Source organism: Ascaphus truei, chromosome 3 (assembly GCF_040206685.1).
Source record: "Ascaphus truei isolate aAscTru1 chromosome 3, aAscTru1.hap1, whole genome shotgun sequence".
Taxonomy (NCBI): domain Eukaryota; kingdom Metazoa; phylum Chordata; class Amphibia; order Anura; family Ascaphidae; genus Ascaphus; species Ascaphus truei.
Genome location: NC_134485.1, coordinates 140,602,952 through 140,622,672, shown reverse-complemented (window position 1 = coordinate 140,622,672; position 19,721 = coordinate 140,602,952). Strand labels below are relative to the sequence as shown.

At 44.9% G+C, this 19,721-nt stretch overlaps 2 protein-coding genes across 10 annotated transcripts in view; both read left to right on the top strand.

Annotated features, from left to right (window-relative positions):
* RPH3AL (rabphilin 3A like (without C2 domains)) overlaps positions 1-19,721 on the top strand; it is a 692,976-nt gene that overhangs the window by 414,320 nt on the left and 258,935 nt on the right. The gene's annotated exons all lie outside the window — the stretch shown is intronic.
* On the top strand, positions 12,952-17,182 carry LOC142489203 (uncharacterized). Its single transcript, XM_075589565.1, has one exon. It carries the CDS (start codon positions 14,839-14,841, stop codon positions 16,675-16,677), a length of 1,839 nt encoding a protein of 612 aa, XP_075445680.1. The 5' UTR covers positions 12,952-14,838; the 3' UTR covers positions 16,678-17,182.

Below are 19,721 nucleotides of genomic sequence, written 5' to 3'. Positions count from 1 at the left end.
CTGCAGATGAACCAATTAGTATCCTTCCTTCAGGCTGACACTCTCTGGTACTGTAGTGCCGACGAGTATTCTAAAACAAATCTGGGACAATCACGAACAAGACCCAGGTACATGCTGGGTACATGCTGCAACATTTCAGTGACATTTCTGCAGACAGACTAATGGCCCATCGGATTAACAGCAAGGGTCCCTGGCAATCCCATTCAAACTGAATGGGACTGCCAGGGTCACCTGCTGTTAATCTGATGGGCCATTAGTCTCTGCAGAAATGTCACGGAAATGTTTGCAGCATGTACCTGGATCTTGTTGGTGACAGCCCCAGATTTTCCAAGGCAAGTTTTAGAATACTCGTCGGTGCACCTGTAGTTGCTAAGGCCCGCCCTTGGATACTGATGACACAATCCAAGTCTGCAACAGCACACAAGGCCTTGAAAGAACGAATTAACCCCTCCACTGCCTGCACCTAACAGGATTTACACTGGAAAGGTCCAGACAGAGAAGTAGTGGCCGGGAGGCTATGCTATACTTGTATACTGGTTGGATAATCGGTAGTTTAGGATTTTTTGGTTTTGCTTCATTACAAGAATTACTTTTCCAAACAACACTTGTTACATAGTTACATAGTAGATGAGGTTGAAAAAATACGTAGGTCCATCAAGTTCAACCTATGCTAAATTTAGACAACAGATACTTTATCCTATATCTATACTTACTTATTGATCCAGAGGAAGGCAAACAAAAAACCCCATTAAGGGGAAAAATTAATTCCTTCCTGACTCTAAGAATTGGTAATCGGATTAATCCCTGGATCAACATCCTTCCCATGTACTGTATACTTATTTGGTATATCCCTGTATACCTTTCCCATCTAAAAAGATGTCCAACCTTTTTTTGAACAAATCTATTGTATCTGCCAACACAGCCTCCATGGGTAATGAATTCCACATTTTAACTGCCCTTACTGTAAAGAACCCTTTCCTTTGTTGCTGGTGAAATTTCCTTTCCTCAAACCTTAAGGTATGGCCTGAGTCCTTTGTACCGCCCGTTGGATGAATAGTTCTTTTGAAAGCTCCTTGTATTGTCCCTGAATATATTTGTATATAGTTATCATATCCCCTCTTAGACGCCTCTTTTCTAATGTAAATAAATCTAATTTAGCTAGCCTCTCCTCATAAGTTAAACAGTTAAACTTCTAACATTGCATTTGTGTTTTGATTTACTTACAGAGACAGTGATGTTTCCATTGGTGCAATTTTTATTGTCCTCAAAATTTAAATTGGTGTACTCCTAGTTAAACCAAATAATGACCATGCTATATAGAACCCCTTCCCCCCCCCCCACAAATTTGAAGGAGAAATAGCACACCATTGATGACACTCATGGTCTTACAGGAGGAAAGGCCATTTGGGGCATGAAACATTGTATTTTTTGCATAATACCCATAAAAGTAAAATGGTGATTTGAACAAGAATGCCTGGCTACTATTGTTTGTCATTTGCAAAGGAAACTACAGACCGTGAGTCTCATCAATGGTGTGCTGGTTTTTTGTACTGTATAAATTTGTGTGACCACACAAATGGGGATTGGCACCCTTGAAACATTTTGAAAGATATTGTATATATGCCCTGTTGCACGTTATTTTGTTTTGGACATTCTGTGAAGTACTTTCTTTAATCCCATAGGTTATCAGACCCCATTCCACTTCTAAGTTACTCACCTCTCCTTTGACAGAAGCCTAATGTACGAGAAATTGTAGATATATATTCTAGAGATAGGGATAATCTTCAATAAATCAGGGACATTTCAGAAAGATACTGGAGAGCACAGAGGTTTGGATGTGATGCTTACCAAGTGGTGCCATTACTCATTCTTTCCATGCATGGTGAAATCCAATTTAGGGGTCAATCCCTCATAGTGGGCTAAAAACTAATAATGTTAACAATTTATCAGTGCAATCGACTTCCTCAGTAGGATTCAATTTCTTACCTTTTTTAAGCCTATGAAAAATGAATGGGTTCCTTTTCTCTTATCCAATAGTTATTGCCCTTCATAATTATCTGTTTGACTAACAATGGCATTATAATTACTTTACAAGTAAAAAAGACGAAAACCAGTGAATGGAAAATTCTAGGATTGACATCAGAAAATAAAGATTAGATAAAGATTGTAAAAACCCACCAAAGCATTTAATTACCATGGAATAATTTCAAGTTTTATTTATTTTTTAAATATTTATATTTGGCTATTTTAATTTTATTCTTAAACAGCACCCTTACATTTAAACTGTTAGACATTAGAGGTGGGCAAACTGGTCCAAATACTTTTGGGGGATTATTCTCTAAACCAAACCCGGAGAGAGGGAGATTTCCAATTTTGTGTATATTGCCTCAAACCTCATTAAATTTGGGAGACATGCCTGTGCTGAAAAAAGAGCGCACTTGAGGCACCCTGGGAGATATGCTAATGGCTATACAAAGTATATTTAAGTGAGTCCCATCTAACACTCCCTAAAATAATTACCATACCAACTATATACAGTAGAGTTGATAAGCCAAAAGAACATAGTGACTGGAATGGTGTACTGGTATCAGACCAAACAGGACTAGAAACCACAGCCACTACTTTTCTAGGCAGCAGCTCTAGCAGTGTTAGCTAAACCAGCTAATAAGTAGCATCACTGTCACATCATATCTTTGAGCTGCTCACTGCTCATGTGTAGCTAATTCAGCTATTAGCATATATCAGGTATCTCAGTATGCTCCACGAGGAACATTAAACTGTCAACCAGGAAGTGGAAGTGGTCTGCTTTTAAAGGAAGCCAGGAGGTGGGAACTAAACAGGTATGAGCACTCATTTGGTGCTTCATGACGGATATGCATAAAAGTGGCTATTCTGTAATAGAACAAGGATAAATATATTCACTGTGCCATCTGGCAGAGTGCCAGACACATGCTGAATTGAAATACTTTATTTTAAGATAAATAAAACTCTACTAAATCTCTATTGCTAGCACCACTGTCACAGCATACAGTACTTTTGAGCTCTATTTCTTATTGAGTGTTCATACCTGTACAAAGCACTTTACCCTTTTCTGGGATAGAGAAGCATATCTAATAAGCAGTCTTAATAAGCACACCTTCTGGAGCGGGAAGACACCTTACAGTCCATTTATTTGAAAATGCTGTAATGTATTCCAGGATCGAAAGTGCCTTATGGCAAAACACTCCTTAATAAATTTGGCCCACTGTCTTTATCCTTTTATAAGATTAGAAGTACCGTACTAACTCAAGTCACAAACTCACCTTCTTATGGTACTTTTTCTCTGCATCTGCTTTATTTGCTGTGCTTCACCTTGTTTTTACTTGTGTGTCATAAAAACTAATTTAATTTAATCTCACCTAGCCTCAGTAACTCATAGGTAGACCTCAGTACATATTACTTTCTGCTTGAAGTCATTTCAAGGTTAAAATCAACAACATACAATACATATCCCTTGGAGTTTTGCTAGTAGACTTTTACAGTGGTGCACTGCTAGCAATCAGCTGGTTTATTTTACACTGCTAGAGCTGCTACCTAGAAAAGCAGTAGTTGTGGGTTCTAGTCCTGTTGGGTCTCACAAAAGTACACTATTCCAGTCACTAGGTGCTTTAGGCTTATCAACTCTAAAGTATATAGCTGGTATGAATATCTTTTTAGGAAATGTTGGATGGACCTAATTTAAATATACGTTGCATAACATAGTTACATAGTTACATGGTAGATGAGGTTGAAAATAGACATAGGTCCATCAAGTTCAACCTATGCTAAATTTAGACAACATATACTTTATCCTATATCTATACTTACTTATTGATCCAGAGGAAGGAAAACAAAAAACCCCAGTGTCATATCATCCAATGATATCTCATAAGGGGAAAAATTAATTCCTTCCTGACTCTATGAATTTGCTATCGGATTAATCCCTGGATCAACATCCTTCCCATGTATATTTATTTGGTATTTCCCTGTATACCTTTTTCATCTAAAAAGATGTCCAACCTTTTTTTGGACAAATCCATTGTATCTGCCATCACAGTCTCCATGGGTAATGAATTCCACATGTTAACTGCCCTTACTGTAAAGAACCCTTTCCTTTGTTGCTGGTGAAATCTCCCTTCCTCCAATCATAAGGGATGGCCCGAGTCCTTTTTACTGCCCGTGGGATGAATTGTTCTTTTGAAAGCTCCTTGTATTGTCCCTGAATATATTTGTATATAGTTATCATATCCCCTCTTAGACGCCTCCTTTCTAATGTAAATAAATCTAATTTAGCTAGCCTCTCCTCATAAGTTAAATTGTCCATCCCTTTTATTAATTTGGTGGCTCTTCTCTGCACTCTCTCTAGTTCCATAATGTCTTTTCTTAGGATTGGTGCCCAAAATTGTACTCCATATTCAAGGTGTGGTCTTACTAAATGCTTTGTAAAGGGGCATAATTATGTTTATTTCCCTTCCATCCATTGCCCGTTTGATGCAAGAGAAGATCTTGTTTGCCTTTGCAGCTACTGCATGACTTTGGGCACTATTGCTAAGCCTGCTGTTTAGAAGCACTCCTAAATCCTTCTCCATCAAGGATTCCCCCAATATATCTCCATTTAATTTGTACTGTAAGTCGCCTTTTTATTCCTGCATCTCAAATGCATAACCTTACATTTATCTGTATTAAACCTCATCTGCCATTTACCTGCCCACGTTTCCAGTCTCTCCAAGTCCTTCTGTAGAGAAATGACATCCTGCTCTGATTCTATTACCTTACACAATTTAGTATCATCAGCAAAGATGGAGACTTTGCTCTCGATCCCAACCTCAAGGTCATTAATAAACAAGTTAAAAAGCAGGGGTCCCAGCACAGATCCCTGAGGTACTTCACTCACGACTTTAGCCCAACCTGAAAAAGTTCTATTTATTACAACCCTCTGTTGTCTGTCCTTTAACCAGTTTTCAATCCAGGTGCATATATTATTATTAAATCCAATTTTCTATATTTTGTACACCAACCTCTTGTGTGAAACCGTATCAAAAGCCTTTGCAAAATCTAAGTAGACCACATCAACTGCATTACCCTGGTCTAAATTCATACTTACCTACTCAAAGAAACAAATAAGGTTAGTTTGGCATAATCTATTCTTAATAAATCCATGCTGACTATTACTAATAATTTTGTTTTCCATGAGGTATTCCTGACTATTATCCTGTATTAAACCTTCAAGTAGTTTCCCGACTATTGAAGTCAGGCTTACAGTTCTGTAATTTCCCTGTTGTGATCTAGCTCCCTTTTTAAATATAGGCACCACATCTGCTTTACGACAATCTTGTGGTACTGAGCCTGTGGAAATGGAGTCCTTGAATATTAAATATAATGGTTTGGCTATTACTGAGCTTAATTCCTTGAGAACTCTTGGATGTATGCCATCGGGGCCAGGTGCCTTATTTACTTTAATTTTTTCAAGTCGCTTATGAACTTCTTCCTCAATTAACCAATTGTTCATTAATATGGAGGTTGTGGCTTCCTCCTGCGGCACTACTATTGAACTTGATTCTTCCCTGGTAAACACAGAGGCAAAGAATTTGCCCTTTGCTTTTTCCTTTGCTTTTTCCTTATCTCCAATTATCTGCCTACCCATCTCACACTGAAAGGGTCCTATATTTTCTTTTCTCATTTTTTTGTTATTAAGGTACTTAAAGAACTTTTTAAGGTTGACCTTACTTTCTATTGCAATCCTTTTTTCATTATCCATTTTTGCTAATTTGATTGCCCTTTTGCAATTTTTGTTACATTCCTTATAATTTTGATACGATATCTCCATCCCTTCTGACTTAAAGAATCTAAACACCTTCCTCTTCTTGTCCATTTCCTCCCCTACCTGTTTATTTAGCCACATTGGTTTTGACTTATTTCTTTTATACTTATTACCCAAGGGTATACACTGATAAGTGTGCTTTTCTAACAATAACCATTACCATATCTCCCACGGTACTTAGATGTGCTCCTTGTTCAGCGCAGGCATGTCTCCCTAATTTATTTGGAGTGAGGTTTGTGGGGCTATATATCCAACTGGTGATATTATTAAATTGAAAGTCTCAGATTTTCAGTGATAAGAAAAAAATGGCAGATTTGCCTTTTTGAGACTGATTCGAGGCCCAAAGCAACTGACCTATCTATGTTGGATCAATATTCAAAGAAAAAATTCACCCATCTCTATTAGACATGCAATTGCCATTAGTTCACTTCAGTCCTAGGTGGTTCTACCCATTTCAGGAATAAACATTGTTGCTCTATCCTTATCGAGGAGAATTGAGAGTTTTCTGATTTTAAAGACATCCCTAAATCACAGTATGTACAGATTGTTAGAGTTCTCATATTGTTAGATAGCAATTCTTCACAATGGTCTGATCTAATGTAGCCCTCTCCCCCCCCCCCCCCCACCCTCCGTGTCTAGGGTGACCACGTGTGCTGCAATTACCAGAGTGGCAAACAGGAGCCTGGGGTGTGTGTGTAATAAATATACTAACAGCGCTTCCACCTAGGAAGGATCCTCACACCAAGACAATACAATCAGTAATTGCACACAAGGGTATATGTAACAGTATTTACTGGACAGTAATAACCAGTGGAATATCCCCCACAGTAATTGGGTGCAGGAGCACCAGTGTCCAGGCCACAATCGCCAATCCCACCCCAAGTATGTGACAGCGCTGCCCTTGTGTATTGTTGGTGCACTTGTAGATATACCTGCCCAGGCGCTCCAGCACCCGGGTGCCGCTAGGAACTAACAAACAACCAATCAGTCTGTCCACCGAAGACCTGCCTCTGTGTGGAGTGGTATCTGGTTGGAGGGTCCCACCTTAGGATAGTCTCTGTTTGATGGCCTGGTCTGGTCCCAGACACAGGCAGCGCACAGCGCGTGCATCCGTAGCATATATGCTGACTAACACTATATTGCTAAGGGAAGCATCCCTGTCTAGGGGCCATTAGCCCTACTACAAGCTATTAGTGATGGGGTCTAGCTGCGACCTATGGGGATGTTCTGACCTACTCTAGTGGAGCACTTCTCCCTGGACATTACCTATCCCCTTGCTATCCTGCTTACAACTAACTGTCCCCTTAACTGTCAGAATCCCAACTGTCAGAATTGTAACTGCCATAAATCTCTCAGCCCTATTGGTTGCCTGGCAACGCGTCCTGCAGCCCCTGAGGCTTCTGAAACTTGTAGTTCCCCTGCTGTGCTATACTCCTATGGACAGGTAAGGGAACAAACAGGGAACCAGGGTACCCAGGCTATATAAACATTAAGGATTGCTTACAAGGAACATCTATATCAGGTGGGAAAAGTATTATTTCCCCCTTAAAAATCTTTATATCAGAACCTCACAGATCATGAATCATATTCCCTGCAGAAAATATATTTAAAGTAGTACTGAGTCGTGGATAATTTTGTATTATTAATTGTATGTAGCTCCAAACTCAACTATCCTCTATTCCAGCGGTGTGCAAACTGGGGGGAAGCGAGATCATCTGTGGGGGGCTTACAGAGGCCCCACCCGCTTCCTGTAGGCACTTAAATTAAGTGCTGGGGAAGCGACGAAGGCCCCTGTAAACTGCACTTACATTGCTTCTGTAGATGCGTCGCCATGGCAACACGGCATCAAATGACGCAGTGAGGTCATGTGACATGACGTTGCCATGGCCGGAGGCAAGGTAGGTGGGTGGGTGTCACGCAGAGAGGGGAAAAGCTGGCAGGGTGGCGCAGGGAAAAAAGACTGCGCTCCCCTGCTCTATTCCTTATGTAACGCATGTATTTCCCCCCCCCCCCTGATCTCATCTAGGGAACTTTTTGGGAGAACTACACATATCGCCAGGTGTGGTGCAATACCTGTTAGGCTCACAGGAGGCCTGAGCTTTCGCTGATGGAAACCTGGGGTGTATCCTGAAACTATACTTACATGGCCTCCACCTGTGCAGGATTGTACAGTGTAGAATGTACCACATACAGTAACCACACACACTAGGTCAGGGCTTTCCAAACTGTGTGTCATGACATGTTAGTGTGTCGGCTGCAGTGTATAGGTGTGTCACGCGAATGTAACAAGAAACCTCTGAGCGGTGCGGAAACTGGGGGGCGCATGATTATTTAGGGGGGGCGTGGGCGGTTAGGGCCACCAACAGGGGGTTTGCTGGGCCGTGCGCCGTCCCCTAGACAAAACTGGTCACCACAGGGTGACATGCGCGTGCTGGGGGAAAAGAAATAAATAAAAATCCTCGCACCTGACTGGTTGGCGCGCAGCCAATCTCTATCCGAGCTGCACATTGAGGAGGCGCCTTTTCTTGCATGGAGCGAGTAAGGCAAGTACAGCTTCATACCCCCCCCCCACCCCTCACTAGTCCGATTTGGCCACCCTGCTCCAATTGGCCCCGTGTGTCCGATCCCCGTTTGTGTGTAATAGTGTGCAAGAGTGTGTGTGTGAATGAATACAGACACCAATCCACAGTCAGTCACCCAGCCTCTCTCTCTCCCTCTCTCCCTCTCTCTCCCTCTCTCCCTCTCTCCCTCTCTCCCTGTGTCACTCATAAATGACAACAATTTTGGAAATGTATGTTATCTTAAAAATCATATACTTTTAAAACTATAAATGAAAGGTTTTTATGAGATATGTTGTGTCCCCATACATTTTGTTATTACAATTTATGTATGTGTCCGTATCTCTTATAAGGGGTTAGTTTAACGTCCGGTTTGCTAGTAAAACTGAATTACTGTGTCGCGAAAAGATGCATGTCTAAAAAGTGTGTCACCAACATGATAAGTTTGGAAAGCTCTGCACTAGGTTATGGATAAACAGTTTACTATATGCAGAACACAGATAACCATATAACAGTAACAGTGTCACCCTGTAACACTAGGCCTCACAGGGCAGTAACCCCAACACCGTGTCCCAAGAGTCCCAAGCCCACCCAAGTGTGAGATAGCACTGCCCACTAATTTGAGTAAATGGTTGGTGCACGTGTTGCGAGGAAGGTACCTGCCGGGTGCGTCCACACCCGGGGGTGCAGATGCTGTACTTGGGGTCCCTGCTCCAGAAGGTTGATCCCATGTCGTGATCCGCCTCTGGTGGATGGCTCCTGCTTGGAGTGATCCACCTTGGAAATGTCTTGTATCTCTGCTAGCCAGCAGAGGGTGATACAGTCTTATCACCAGTGAACAGGAAATCCATGATTCCAGGCTGTGACCCTCACTTAAGCTGGCTCTACAGGATCATGTCCCTATCCTATGGGGTGGTCCCTGCAGCAACCACAAGCGGAGGGGAGTCAGGGCCCAGGGGGGATCTCTGGTCTTGTACAGGGGCCACCTGTTCCCTGCACCTGCACACCCTACCCTTACTCTGCCCCAGCTCCAACTGACTCACTGGTGCCAGCGCACAAAATGTATCTATCTCCTTGCAGGACATCTGGCCGCGCGATTGGCTCCCTGGCGTCACATGGTTAGCAGCCCCAGTGGCTGCTGGGTATTGTAGTCCCTTGTGGGAGCCCTTTCCTATTGCCGCCGCGTTCGCTATCTGCGCTGCGCATGCGCGACTTGGTAATGGCTGCCACTGCTCGCATCTGCGCAACTTTGGGAAGGCCCTGAGCTATGGAGCACCACATCTGCCATTCCTCAATCATACTAATGGCCGTCGAAACTCTTTTGTGCATGCGCGAGCCTAACAAACATGGCGGCGCCCTGAATAGGGAGCCGCCGGCGAGCCCGTTGCCACCCGCAACAGCCCCCACCGTGGTGCAGGTAAGAGAGGGGGAAACGAAAGTCTGGAGAGCCAGAGGGGACCTGGCTACATTTACATAAAAGTAAGTAGAGAATCCAGGGCACTTCGGATTTGCAAAAAAGAATTTATTCTCTTAGTGGCACTGTCATGATAATATCTGGAACTACTAGGTCGTTTAATCCCCGTGGTGCTTGAGGGGTTAATGACATACCCTTTTTTAACAAAAGAGAAAAATGCGGGGTTTGAAATCTGCCAGGATGTTTCTTTGGTCTGTTCTGCATCCTGGATGGCCACTCAAGGTGTTAACTGTTTTAACGTCTGGGGGAGGACACAAAGCGCAATATTCCTCTCCAAGGTGGAAAGTCACTGGGAATCTCAATTCGAAATGAGCAGCATATGTAAAGAAAAACGAAAACATATAGTGCAACACAATTTAATTAATAAAAACACTTGAGCAAGGAGGCTCCAATACACTCACATGCTCCAGGAATAATAAAGGCAATTTAACCACTCTGGGTTCAGACGCAGTAGAATGCTCCGGTCGGCTGCTGCACATCCACCGCTTCCGCATGCAGACGGCGTCTGACGTCACGGCCCAGCTATCTCAGCATTCCAGCAATAGAGGAGGATCATAGGGCTCTGTGGTAATCGGGGCAATGCAGGACGCACAGGCAGGAAGATGCAAAACACCAGCACAGCTGATCTCACGGAGGAGGGGAGCTAACTGCTTCACAAAGTCTGAGCACACAGGAAAAACCCCTCAGTTGGCTATAAGATTTTGTAGGCAGTTAGCTTCAGAGTTTTATGGAGACCAGACTGAGGATATGGCACTGCCTTTTATCAATGACCTCTTTGGGAAGAACCTATGTACTTTGGTAATGTACTATATAGGATTTTCTGTTTTATTCCTTTTATTTTAAGAAACTGTTCTGCTTTATATTGCTTTATATTGCAACTGTATGTTTATTTTGTATCTCCTTTCTGTAATCTAAGCACGGTATATATATTAAAACATTTAATAAGTAATGCTTTGGGCTCTGATTGAACTGGTGCACACTGGAGAGAATAATTTACTTAGCTCGGGCATATGTTACTACAGTTGATGTTATGTTAAAGTGGATTGTTATGACATGCAATTGAGTGGGGATTAATACTAAGTCCACAGTGAATCCAGCCGGGCGGAGGCGCGCTGAGGCTGAGGGAAAGTGGGTGCTTTCCCTGGCTTAGACCGCTCGCCATCCGGTGGCGTGTTGGGGGCGTGTTGGGGGCGTGTTGGGGGGGAAACAGGGGGGCGGCCTGTGACGTCACGGAGCTGGTTCGCCCTCATGAAACGAAAATTTTGGTAAGACACACGCGCGAGCCCCTGCTAAAGCCTCTCTCATTGCGGCTGCAGGGGCTCACTGCTGAGCAGCAGCGCGCCTCAGCACGGGTCAGCACCTAAGCGCTGACCATGCCCGAGGCCTAACTCGCTGGTTCCTTGCTGAGGAGAAAGGGGGGTTGCTAGAGTAGCCTTGTGTATTAACCCTGGTTGCATATCTAAAGTGTGCTATTCTAGGTGATGGTATATTGGGACGGCTTGAGAGGGGATACTGTCCATTTGACGGACCTTTGTGGGTGCGCTTGCGAGCCTCGGTGTAGGCGGATGCTCACAGAGGTATGCAAGGGAGACTGGTTATGGTGAAATTAAATAAGGCTTTTATTGCGCCTGTTTCCTTAACATCAGGAAACCATCCAAACAAGTTGCTGGGTAAAAACTTCTGTTTACTTTACACCATTTACTTGCTAGGTGCAATCTCTCTGCTTCAGCCAAATAATGGGATTTTCTGCTTGAGTTCAGTCTCAACTTTGGGTATTATGACATTCACTCTTCACACGTTGGGATACCTTTTACACAGCTCAGCAATGCCTTTTTTTTTTTTTTTTTTTTTAGTAGGCAATTTTACCCTCAGCACTTGTTTACTGAAAATTCCCCTGCTTCAGCACAGTATTGCATCAATTTTCACATTTTTTCTGTATACAGCAGCGGCAGCTCTTATTCGAGCAAAAGCCGCTGGCTGTATGTGGCTGGGAAGCGGGTAGCCGCGGCGCGTGGCGGCGCACTGTGACGTCACAGTCACAAGCGCGCCCGGCTTCCCCGTCTTCCCTGGCTTCCCCAGGCTTCCCCGACAACCCTGGAGATCAAATCAAGGTAAGCGGGGGTGCGGGGAAGCAGAGGGGCAGAGCAGAAGCCGGGCTCGGGGTCCGGAAGCATAGTAAATTGCGCGCGAGTTGGAGGGGGGGTGCGTGGGGGAAACGCGGCGGCGCGCGGTTATTACTGGCGGCAGCTGGGGTAGATCCCGGCATGCCGCCAGCATTTAGTGCGATAAAGTATGTCGCTACTGTATACTCCATTCACAACTGGTAGTCCTATGCGGTGTGGCAGTCTTTACTTACAGAATCAGTACCGCTCGTGGGTCACCATCTGGTTTTTTTGTTTATGTTGCTCAGACTGTTATGTTGCTCAGACTGTTTTCCTGAAGAAACCGCAATACGAAGAAACACGTAGAGTGATGCTGACGAGTGAAGATTCCCACAGGATCGGAGTCCCCCAGAGCAGATGACGTCACTTCCGGTTTCCGGTTTGGGTGAGACGCACCAGTGACCCGCACGCCGAGGCGGAGGGGGGACTGAGAGAACAGCTGTAACATTGCTGAGATCCGACCTGTGTGATCTAAACGCTTATACTCTTTTTATACCATGTGCGTGCATTGCACATACACTTACTTTTAAAGAGATTTTTATACAGTCTGCACTATGTCCGTTCTTATGTTATTCATTTAAGGTCTCCAGCACTTATCACTCCACTCACCTGTGTGACGGTTCGACGGGCTGTCATTTAAAAGATACCTTTATAGGAACAATACTCACTCTACACTTGTGAGTTTTTAGCACACTGCACTTTGAATATTAATTTACACATCAATCACAATACTGCACCATCAGGGAAATTTCTTCTGTTTTACATGGTCTTGCGCTTCCCGGTGTTTGTTAATTGACTACCAGCAGTTAACCACCACACTGCTGGATTAGAGGCACATTACCTGAACAGGGATAACTCCCCTGTTACATACCTCCCCTGTTCGTGGGAAGCTCGGGCTTGCCACAATGTCAGGATTGCCTAGACCTCCTGCCTAGCCATAGCTTCCTTGTCCACTGGGTGTGCTGCTGTCTTCTGTTGGCTCTGGGTTCCTCTGTCTGTCTGTCTTCTTGTTGCTCCTGTCTCTGTCCTTTTATAGCTTGCTTCCTGTCTGTTGCTTTTGCCTTTGCTTGCTAGTCAGACTCCTACAGTATGCTCATGCCTGTCTTTGATCCTGACCTGTTTCCTGTACCTGTACCTGTACCTGTATTGTAGTCTGCTCACAGTAAAGGTCCTTGCTAGTAATCTGGCTTGTCCCTGGTTATTCCTGCTCCCCGGTCTCAGTCCCTGCTCCCTGTTCTTAGTCCCTGTCCTGCCCCGCCTGTCCTGTTCCAGTCTCCTCGTTGCCGACCTCTGCTTGTACCTAACTTCGTTGCCTGCCGCCTGCCTCGGACCCCTGCTTGTACCTGACTTCGCTGCCTGCCGCCTGCCTCGGACCTCTGCTTGTGACCCCTACTACGCTCGTGCTGTTCCGGCCACCGAGATCCTACCCGCCACAGGAGTCTCCCGTGACAGAAAGCAAAGGCCACTTCTGGATCTCGCTGGAACAGATTCTTCTTCTGCCTGCACCCTTTCCTGCCTGCTGCAGCAGACCACATCCGCATGGTTGAAGATAAGTACTTTCGTTTCTTTTTTGGAAATCCAAGTTGGGATTTTGAAAGGTTTTTTTGTCGTTGCTGCTAAGTGTTCTGCAAGAATTATTGCGTTCATAACGAAAAAACATTTTTTCTGAGACTAGAACTGTTACTACCGACTATTGCAGCTTTCTTTGAGATGTTTATTTTTGCAAAGGTTTCTGCAGGGTTTTTTGTGCCACTTTCTCCCTGAGAAGAATTCCCTATTACAAAAAAGACCCTTCCCTGCAGTACCTGTTTTTGCCATTTTGAGACTTTCATTACCTGGACAAGAATTGTCTCTGCATTGTGGGTGGGCCACTGCAGATTTTCAGACTCACATTTCTATTTAGGACGGTTACCTTGATTTACTGCTGTTCACAGGGTCTTCATTTCAAAAGACAAAAGTGCTCCCATTATTTTGTTGCTGCATGCTTTGATTTTCTTGCATCTATAGTTTTTCATATGATTGGTTCTAAGGTTTCAGGTTTACCTGCAAGTTCCCCTAAAGTTTGTTTCTCTGCAACATATGATATCCCTACGCCTGATATCAAAGGTTTCAGATTTGACTGCAGGGTTCTCTGTCTGATATTCCTATGTCAAAAGTTTCAGATCTAACTACAAGTTTACTCTGGATTAGTTTCCTGCTGTCTATGATATTTCTATGCCTGATATCAAAAGTTTCAGATTCAACTGCAGGTTTTCTTTGTCTATATGATATCCCTACGCCTGATGCATAAAGATTTAGATGTAACTGCAGGTTTTCTCTGTCTGTCTGATATCCCTACGCCTGATATCAAAGGTTTCAGATTTGACTGCAGGGTTCTCTATCTGATATTCCTATGTTCAATGTCAAAAGTTTCAGATCTAACTATAAGTTTTCTCTGTATTAGTTTCCTGCTGTCTATGATATTTCTATGCCTGATATCAAAAGTTTCAGATTCAACTGCAGGTTTTCTTTGTCTATATGATATCCCTACGCCTGATGCATAAGGATTTAGATGTAACTGCAGGTTTTCTCTGTCTGTATGATATCCCTATGCCTAATGCCTAAAGATTCAGATATAACTGCAGGTTTCTCTGTCTATGTTTTTTCCTTGCATTTATAATCTCTGTGACTGATGTTAAAGTCTTTAAGGGTCAGCTCTCCTATCTTGTGTCTCTCTGTGTCTAATATTCCTGTTGTTCATTCTAATGCTTCTGTTTTAAAAACACATTTCCTCTTTACTGGTGTCTTGGGAAGTGTGGTTTAATTATGGCTCCCACTCAAACAGTCTTGAGCAGTAAATGTGAACACAGTACCACTGATTCTTCAGAACTTCTCAAAGCAAGGAAGAAGAAGAAGAAGGGAGGCATTACTGTGGAAGTTGCAGAAGGAATTAAGAATGAAAATTTAACCTCAGAGTCTGCATTTGATGAAAGAGATATGCTGCAGCTTAAGGCAACTCACAGACGTAGCCCAAGAATAGTGGAAGAGAAGAAAGATGCTCCTACTCAGACGCTTCAAGCTGCACAGAAAGCGATTGATTGTCTTTATGAACGTTTAGATAAGGAGCAAGAGGCCAAGATTGCACTACAAAGCTGTCTATCTTCAGCAATTGCGAAGTGTGTTCTCCAGGAGAAAGAAAGAGAGCAGTTGGAGAGGGACAGGGTAATCCTGTCAAGTAAGCTGGAGAAGGCCTATGCTGATAATGCGCAGTACCAGAATTTCATGGCTCAAGTTGGCGCAAAACTGGAAGCCTCTGAGGAGAAGAATTGCCACTTCAACATAGAACTACGTTCTTTGAGAGAGATCTTCGAAGGATTAAATAGCAGTTTTGAAATGGTAACCCAGAAGTGCAAGAATCTCTGTGTCCAGGTCAGTGAAGGAGATAAGAAACTCCATGAATTAGGAGAGGAGAAGAAGCAGTTGGCCCAGGAAAAGTTGGATATGCAGACAGCACTGCAGAATGCAGAGAGAGTGCTGCAAGAGGAACGTGTCTCCCTGGAGCGGCGCACTCAGGCAGAGAATATGCTGCAGAGTCAGCTGCGAGAACTACGTGCACATCTGCAGGACGCCAAGGAGAGATGGGTGAATGCTGAAGAGAGACAGCGAGTATTGCAGGAGGAAAGTTTCCAGACTGCCTACAAGATAAAGATGCTGGAAGAGTATTTGAGTACCCAGTGTGTCCCCAAAGAACAGCATGAGGAGCTGAAGGTCACACTGAGCATAACCAGAGCCTCGCTGGAGGAGGAGAGGTCTGGGAGAGCACGGCCCGGTTCTGCCTCCAGCAGAAAGTCTCTTTCAGACTCTGGTTCCACAGAGACATCCCCTCTCAGTCCTCCTGGAGACGTGGGGGAAGTGGGCGACCTGAAGGAGTTTGTTCTGCGCCCCGCGCCACGCGGTGTCACCGTCAGATGTCGGATCAGCCGAGACAAGAAAGTGATGGACCGAGGACTGTACCCCACCTACTACATGCACCTGGAGCGGGACGAAAACCACAAGCTCTTTCTTCTCGCTGGGAGGAAGAGAAAGAAGAGTAAAACGTCCAACTACTTGATATCTATTGATCCGACCGACATGTCCCGGGAGGCGGGCAGCTTTACTGGCAAACTCCGATCCAACCTAATGGGGACCAAGTTTACAGTGTTTGACCGCGGTGTTAGCCCAGCCAGGGCTCAGGGACAGTCAGAGAATGCAGCGTCCCGGCAAGAACTGGCGGCTATTTGCTATGAAACTAACGTCCTCGGGTTTAAGGGTCCCCGGAAGATGGCGGTTCTCATTCCCGGAAAGAATTTCAATCACGAGCGCATCCCTTTCCAGCCACACAATGATTCGGAGAGCCTGCTGTCTAAATGGCAGAACAAGTGTCAGGAGAACATCATCGAGCTGCACAATAAGGCCCCCGTGTGGAATGATGACACTCAGTCTTACGTGTTCAACTTCCACGGGCGTGTCACACACGCATCTGTGAAGAACTTCCAGATTGTGCACGACAATGATCTGGAGTACCCTCTGCCCACTGACAAGCCACCAGAGGTGGGTCACCTTGAGTCGCCGTTTCATCAAGGCCTCCGGGAAGAGCCTGGAGGATCGTCCGGAGAACGCTCCTGAGAGGGGGGAGTAATGTCAGGATTGCCTAGACCTCCTGCCTAGCCATAGCTTCCTTGTCCACTGGGTGTGCTGCTGTCTTCTGTTGGCTCTGGGTTCCTCTGTCTGTCTGTCTTCTTGTTGCTCCTGTCTCTGTCCTTTTATAGCTTGCTTCCTGTCTGTTGCTTTTGCCTTTGCTTGCTAGTCAGACTCCTACAGTATGCTCATGCCTGTCTTTGATCCTGACCTGTTTCCTGTACCTGTACCTGTACCTGTATTGTAGTCTGCTCACAGTAAAGGTCCTTGCTAGTAATCTGGCTTGTCCCTGGTTATTCCTGCTCCCCGGTCTCAGTCCCTGCTCCCTGTTCTTAGTCCCTGTCCTGCCCCGCCTGTCCTGTTCCAGTCTCCTCGTTGCCGACCTCTGCTTGTACCTAACTTCGTTGCCTGCCGCCTGCCTCGGACCCCTGCTTGTACCTGACTTCGCTGCCTGCCGCCTGCCTCGGACCTCTGCTTGTGACCCCTACTACGCTCGTGCTGTTCCGGCCACCGAGATCCTACCCGCCACAGGAGTCTCCCGTGACACACGGCCAAAGCCCATCCTTCCACTCTCATTCTAGATATCTCTGTGACTTGAATGAGAGTGGATGGAGGAAGAGAACCCTCAGTCCCACTGGGATTGGAGCCCTTTCTCCAGTTTATTCGTGTCTCCTCCCGAAGGTGCTTGAGATCAGCACTCCTCAGTCGCTCGAGGAGGACTTTTTCTAAGTTTTGTCTTTTTGCTATGTGCGCGGTCATGAGATTTCCCTCGCTTCGGGTGCTCGTCTTATTATAGGCAGACTGTATGGCCATAGTTTCAGAGCATTTAAAAACAGCCCTTTGAGTTTTCTGCTCTTGAAGCTGTCTCTCTGCCCTTTTCCCACTCAATGGGGTTGCTAGTTCAGCCTCTTTGGGATTAAGTTGTAATTCCACACCCACTTCCAGAGAATGTCCCATCTTTTCAGCTTCATCAGCTAAGGATTCTTCTGGTTTTGATTCAGCACATGTACCTTCTTTTATTGCCTGTTGGGTGGCTGAAGATTTTGCTAGTGCTTGTTTAGGTGGTTCAATTTTTGCAACCTTGTCTTTCAGACGAGCAGTATTCCCAGCTCTCACTGTACCCTTGTCTTCATGGGTTTTTGTGGCTGTGGAACACTGACGCTTAGTCAGGGTCAATATTTGTCCTTGTAGAACTTTCATCTCATCCGCGAGAGATCCCTGTTTTTTGAGTGCGACTTGCAAGTCTCTTCTCAGGGAATTTATCTGCACGCTTTGCTTTCTCTGAGCTTGCTTCCACATTTTTATTGCATTGTGAAGCACTATGAATTTCTTTGCTCGGGCCACAGTTACTTGTTTTAGTTTCTGGACCTTCTTGTGCTCCCTTTTGTGCCGGGTCACCTGGGTTCTAAGCTTGGCCTCTAGTGATGCTTTGGTGACGTTCAGGGTAGCCTTCAGTTTCTCATGCTGCTTTGCGGGGACATACTGGGTAATCAGACGTTCCTGCAGCACTTGAATTTCTTTAACAGCCTGCAGATTGTCTTCCTGCAGAGTTCGCTGCTTCTCCTCTGCCTTCTCGAGGTGCGTACACAGACCTTGCAGTTGGTTCTGCAGTCGGTGCTCTGCTTCAAGCTTCTCACCTTCCAAAAGTCTATTTATTTCTTTAAGCTTGTGCAGCTTTTCATTCTTTTCCTTGACGTCGTTTGTCAAATGAAAATTTTCTTCTTTGAGTTGTAAGATTTCTTTTTAATCTTAAATGTTCTCCTTTTTCAGTCTGTACTATTCAGGGCCTGCTTGCAGTCCTCCTTCCATTTACACACATCTGTTTTGAGAATGACAGTCTCCTGGCGTGAGACTTCCTTCTCTATGTTGAGGGTCTGAAGCTCCTTCTGAGAGACTTGGAGATCTGTATTAAGATTGACAATCGTTTCTTTAGAAATGTCCAGCTCCTCAGTGAGACTGTGTAGTTCCTTTCTGGAAACTTCCAGGTCTGTGCGACAGCTGTTGGTCTCATGATGTGAGGCATCCAGTGCTCTGCGGAGTGTATGAACCTCTTTCTGAGATACGTCCACCTCTGTCCGGACACTGTTGACCTCCTGTTGTGAGGCATTCAGCTCTATGCGAAGAATGTGAACCTCTTGCTGGAAGACTGTCATCTGCTTCAGTGCCTCCTCATATTTCCGCTTCAGCTTAGCAATCATTATATCAGATTGGCTCTGCTTTTCATCCATGGCGGAAATAGTAGCGTTTGCAGTATGTAGCTCAGTCTTGAGATCGTCCAATTCTGTCCAGTGCCAAAGAGTACATTGTGAGCACATCATTCTGTAGCTTCATGTTATTTTCCATTAGCCGATCACAGTCATGCCTGGCATTTTTCAGGACATCCTCAGGGCTGGTCAAGGGATCGACACTCACTGGTTCCGGCTCCGCTTCCCTGGGATGGTTGGGGGTTCCTCACTATTGGCACCGGACAGACACTTCTTTGGGGTACGCGACTTCTGCCTTGGGTCCTCTGGATATTCGGTTAACCGCGGGACGAATTCTCCATTTTCTCTAGGCTGCAGGGCATCTCGGTCCCCCTTTTTCTCCACAGGATCTGCGGACGGGTCTGTTCCTTCCACGGTAAGTGAAGAACCGCTTTTCTTTTTCTTTTTTCGCCTTTTTGTTTTGGATGACACCGTCTCCTCAGGGATACTGGGGTCTCCATCTTCATTTGACATTTTTGCAGCGTCACTGGATCCACCTGGCTTTTCTTGCAACTGTAACAGCTGATGGAAATATTTGGTGATCCACAGCTCCCTCTCTTTCTCCTGCCGATCATATTTGTCATCATAGGGAGCGGTCTTTTCGGTTCGTACCGAGTTCAAGCACCCCCACCATTCTTGGGGTGTTTTGTGGGTGTGACTCGGTTTGGGTTCCCCATAAGAAATGTCTTCCTCCTCATCGGACTGGAAGGGCCACTTTTCCGTGGGGTAGGGTTCATTACAGGAACGCTGCATCTTGTCCTCCATGTTGGGGCTATCAGGTGTAATTTT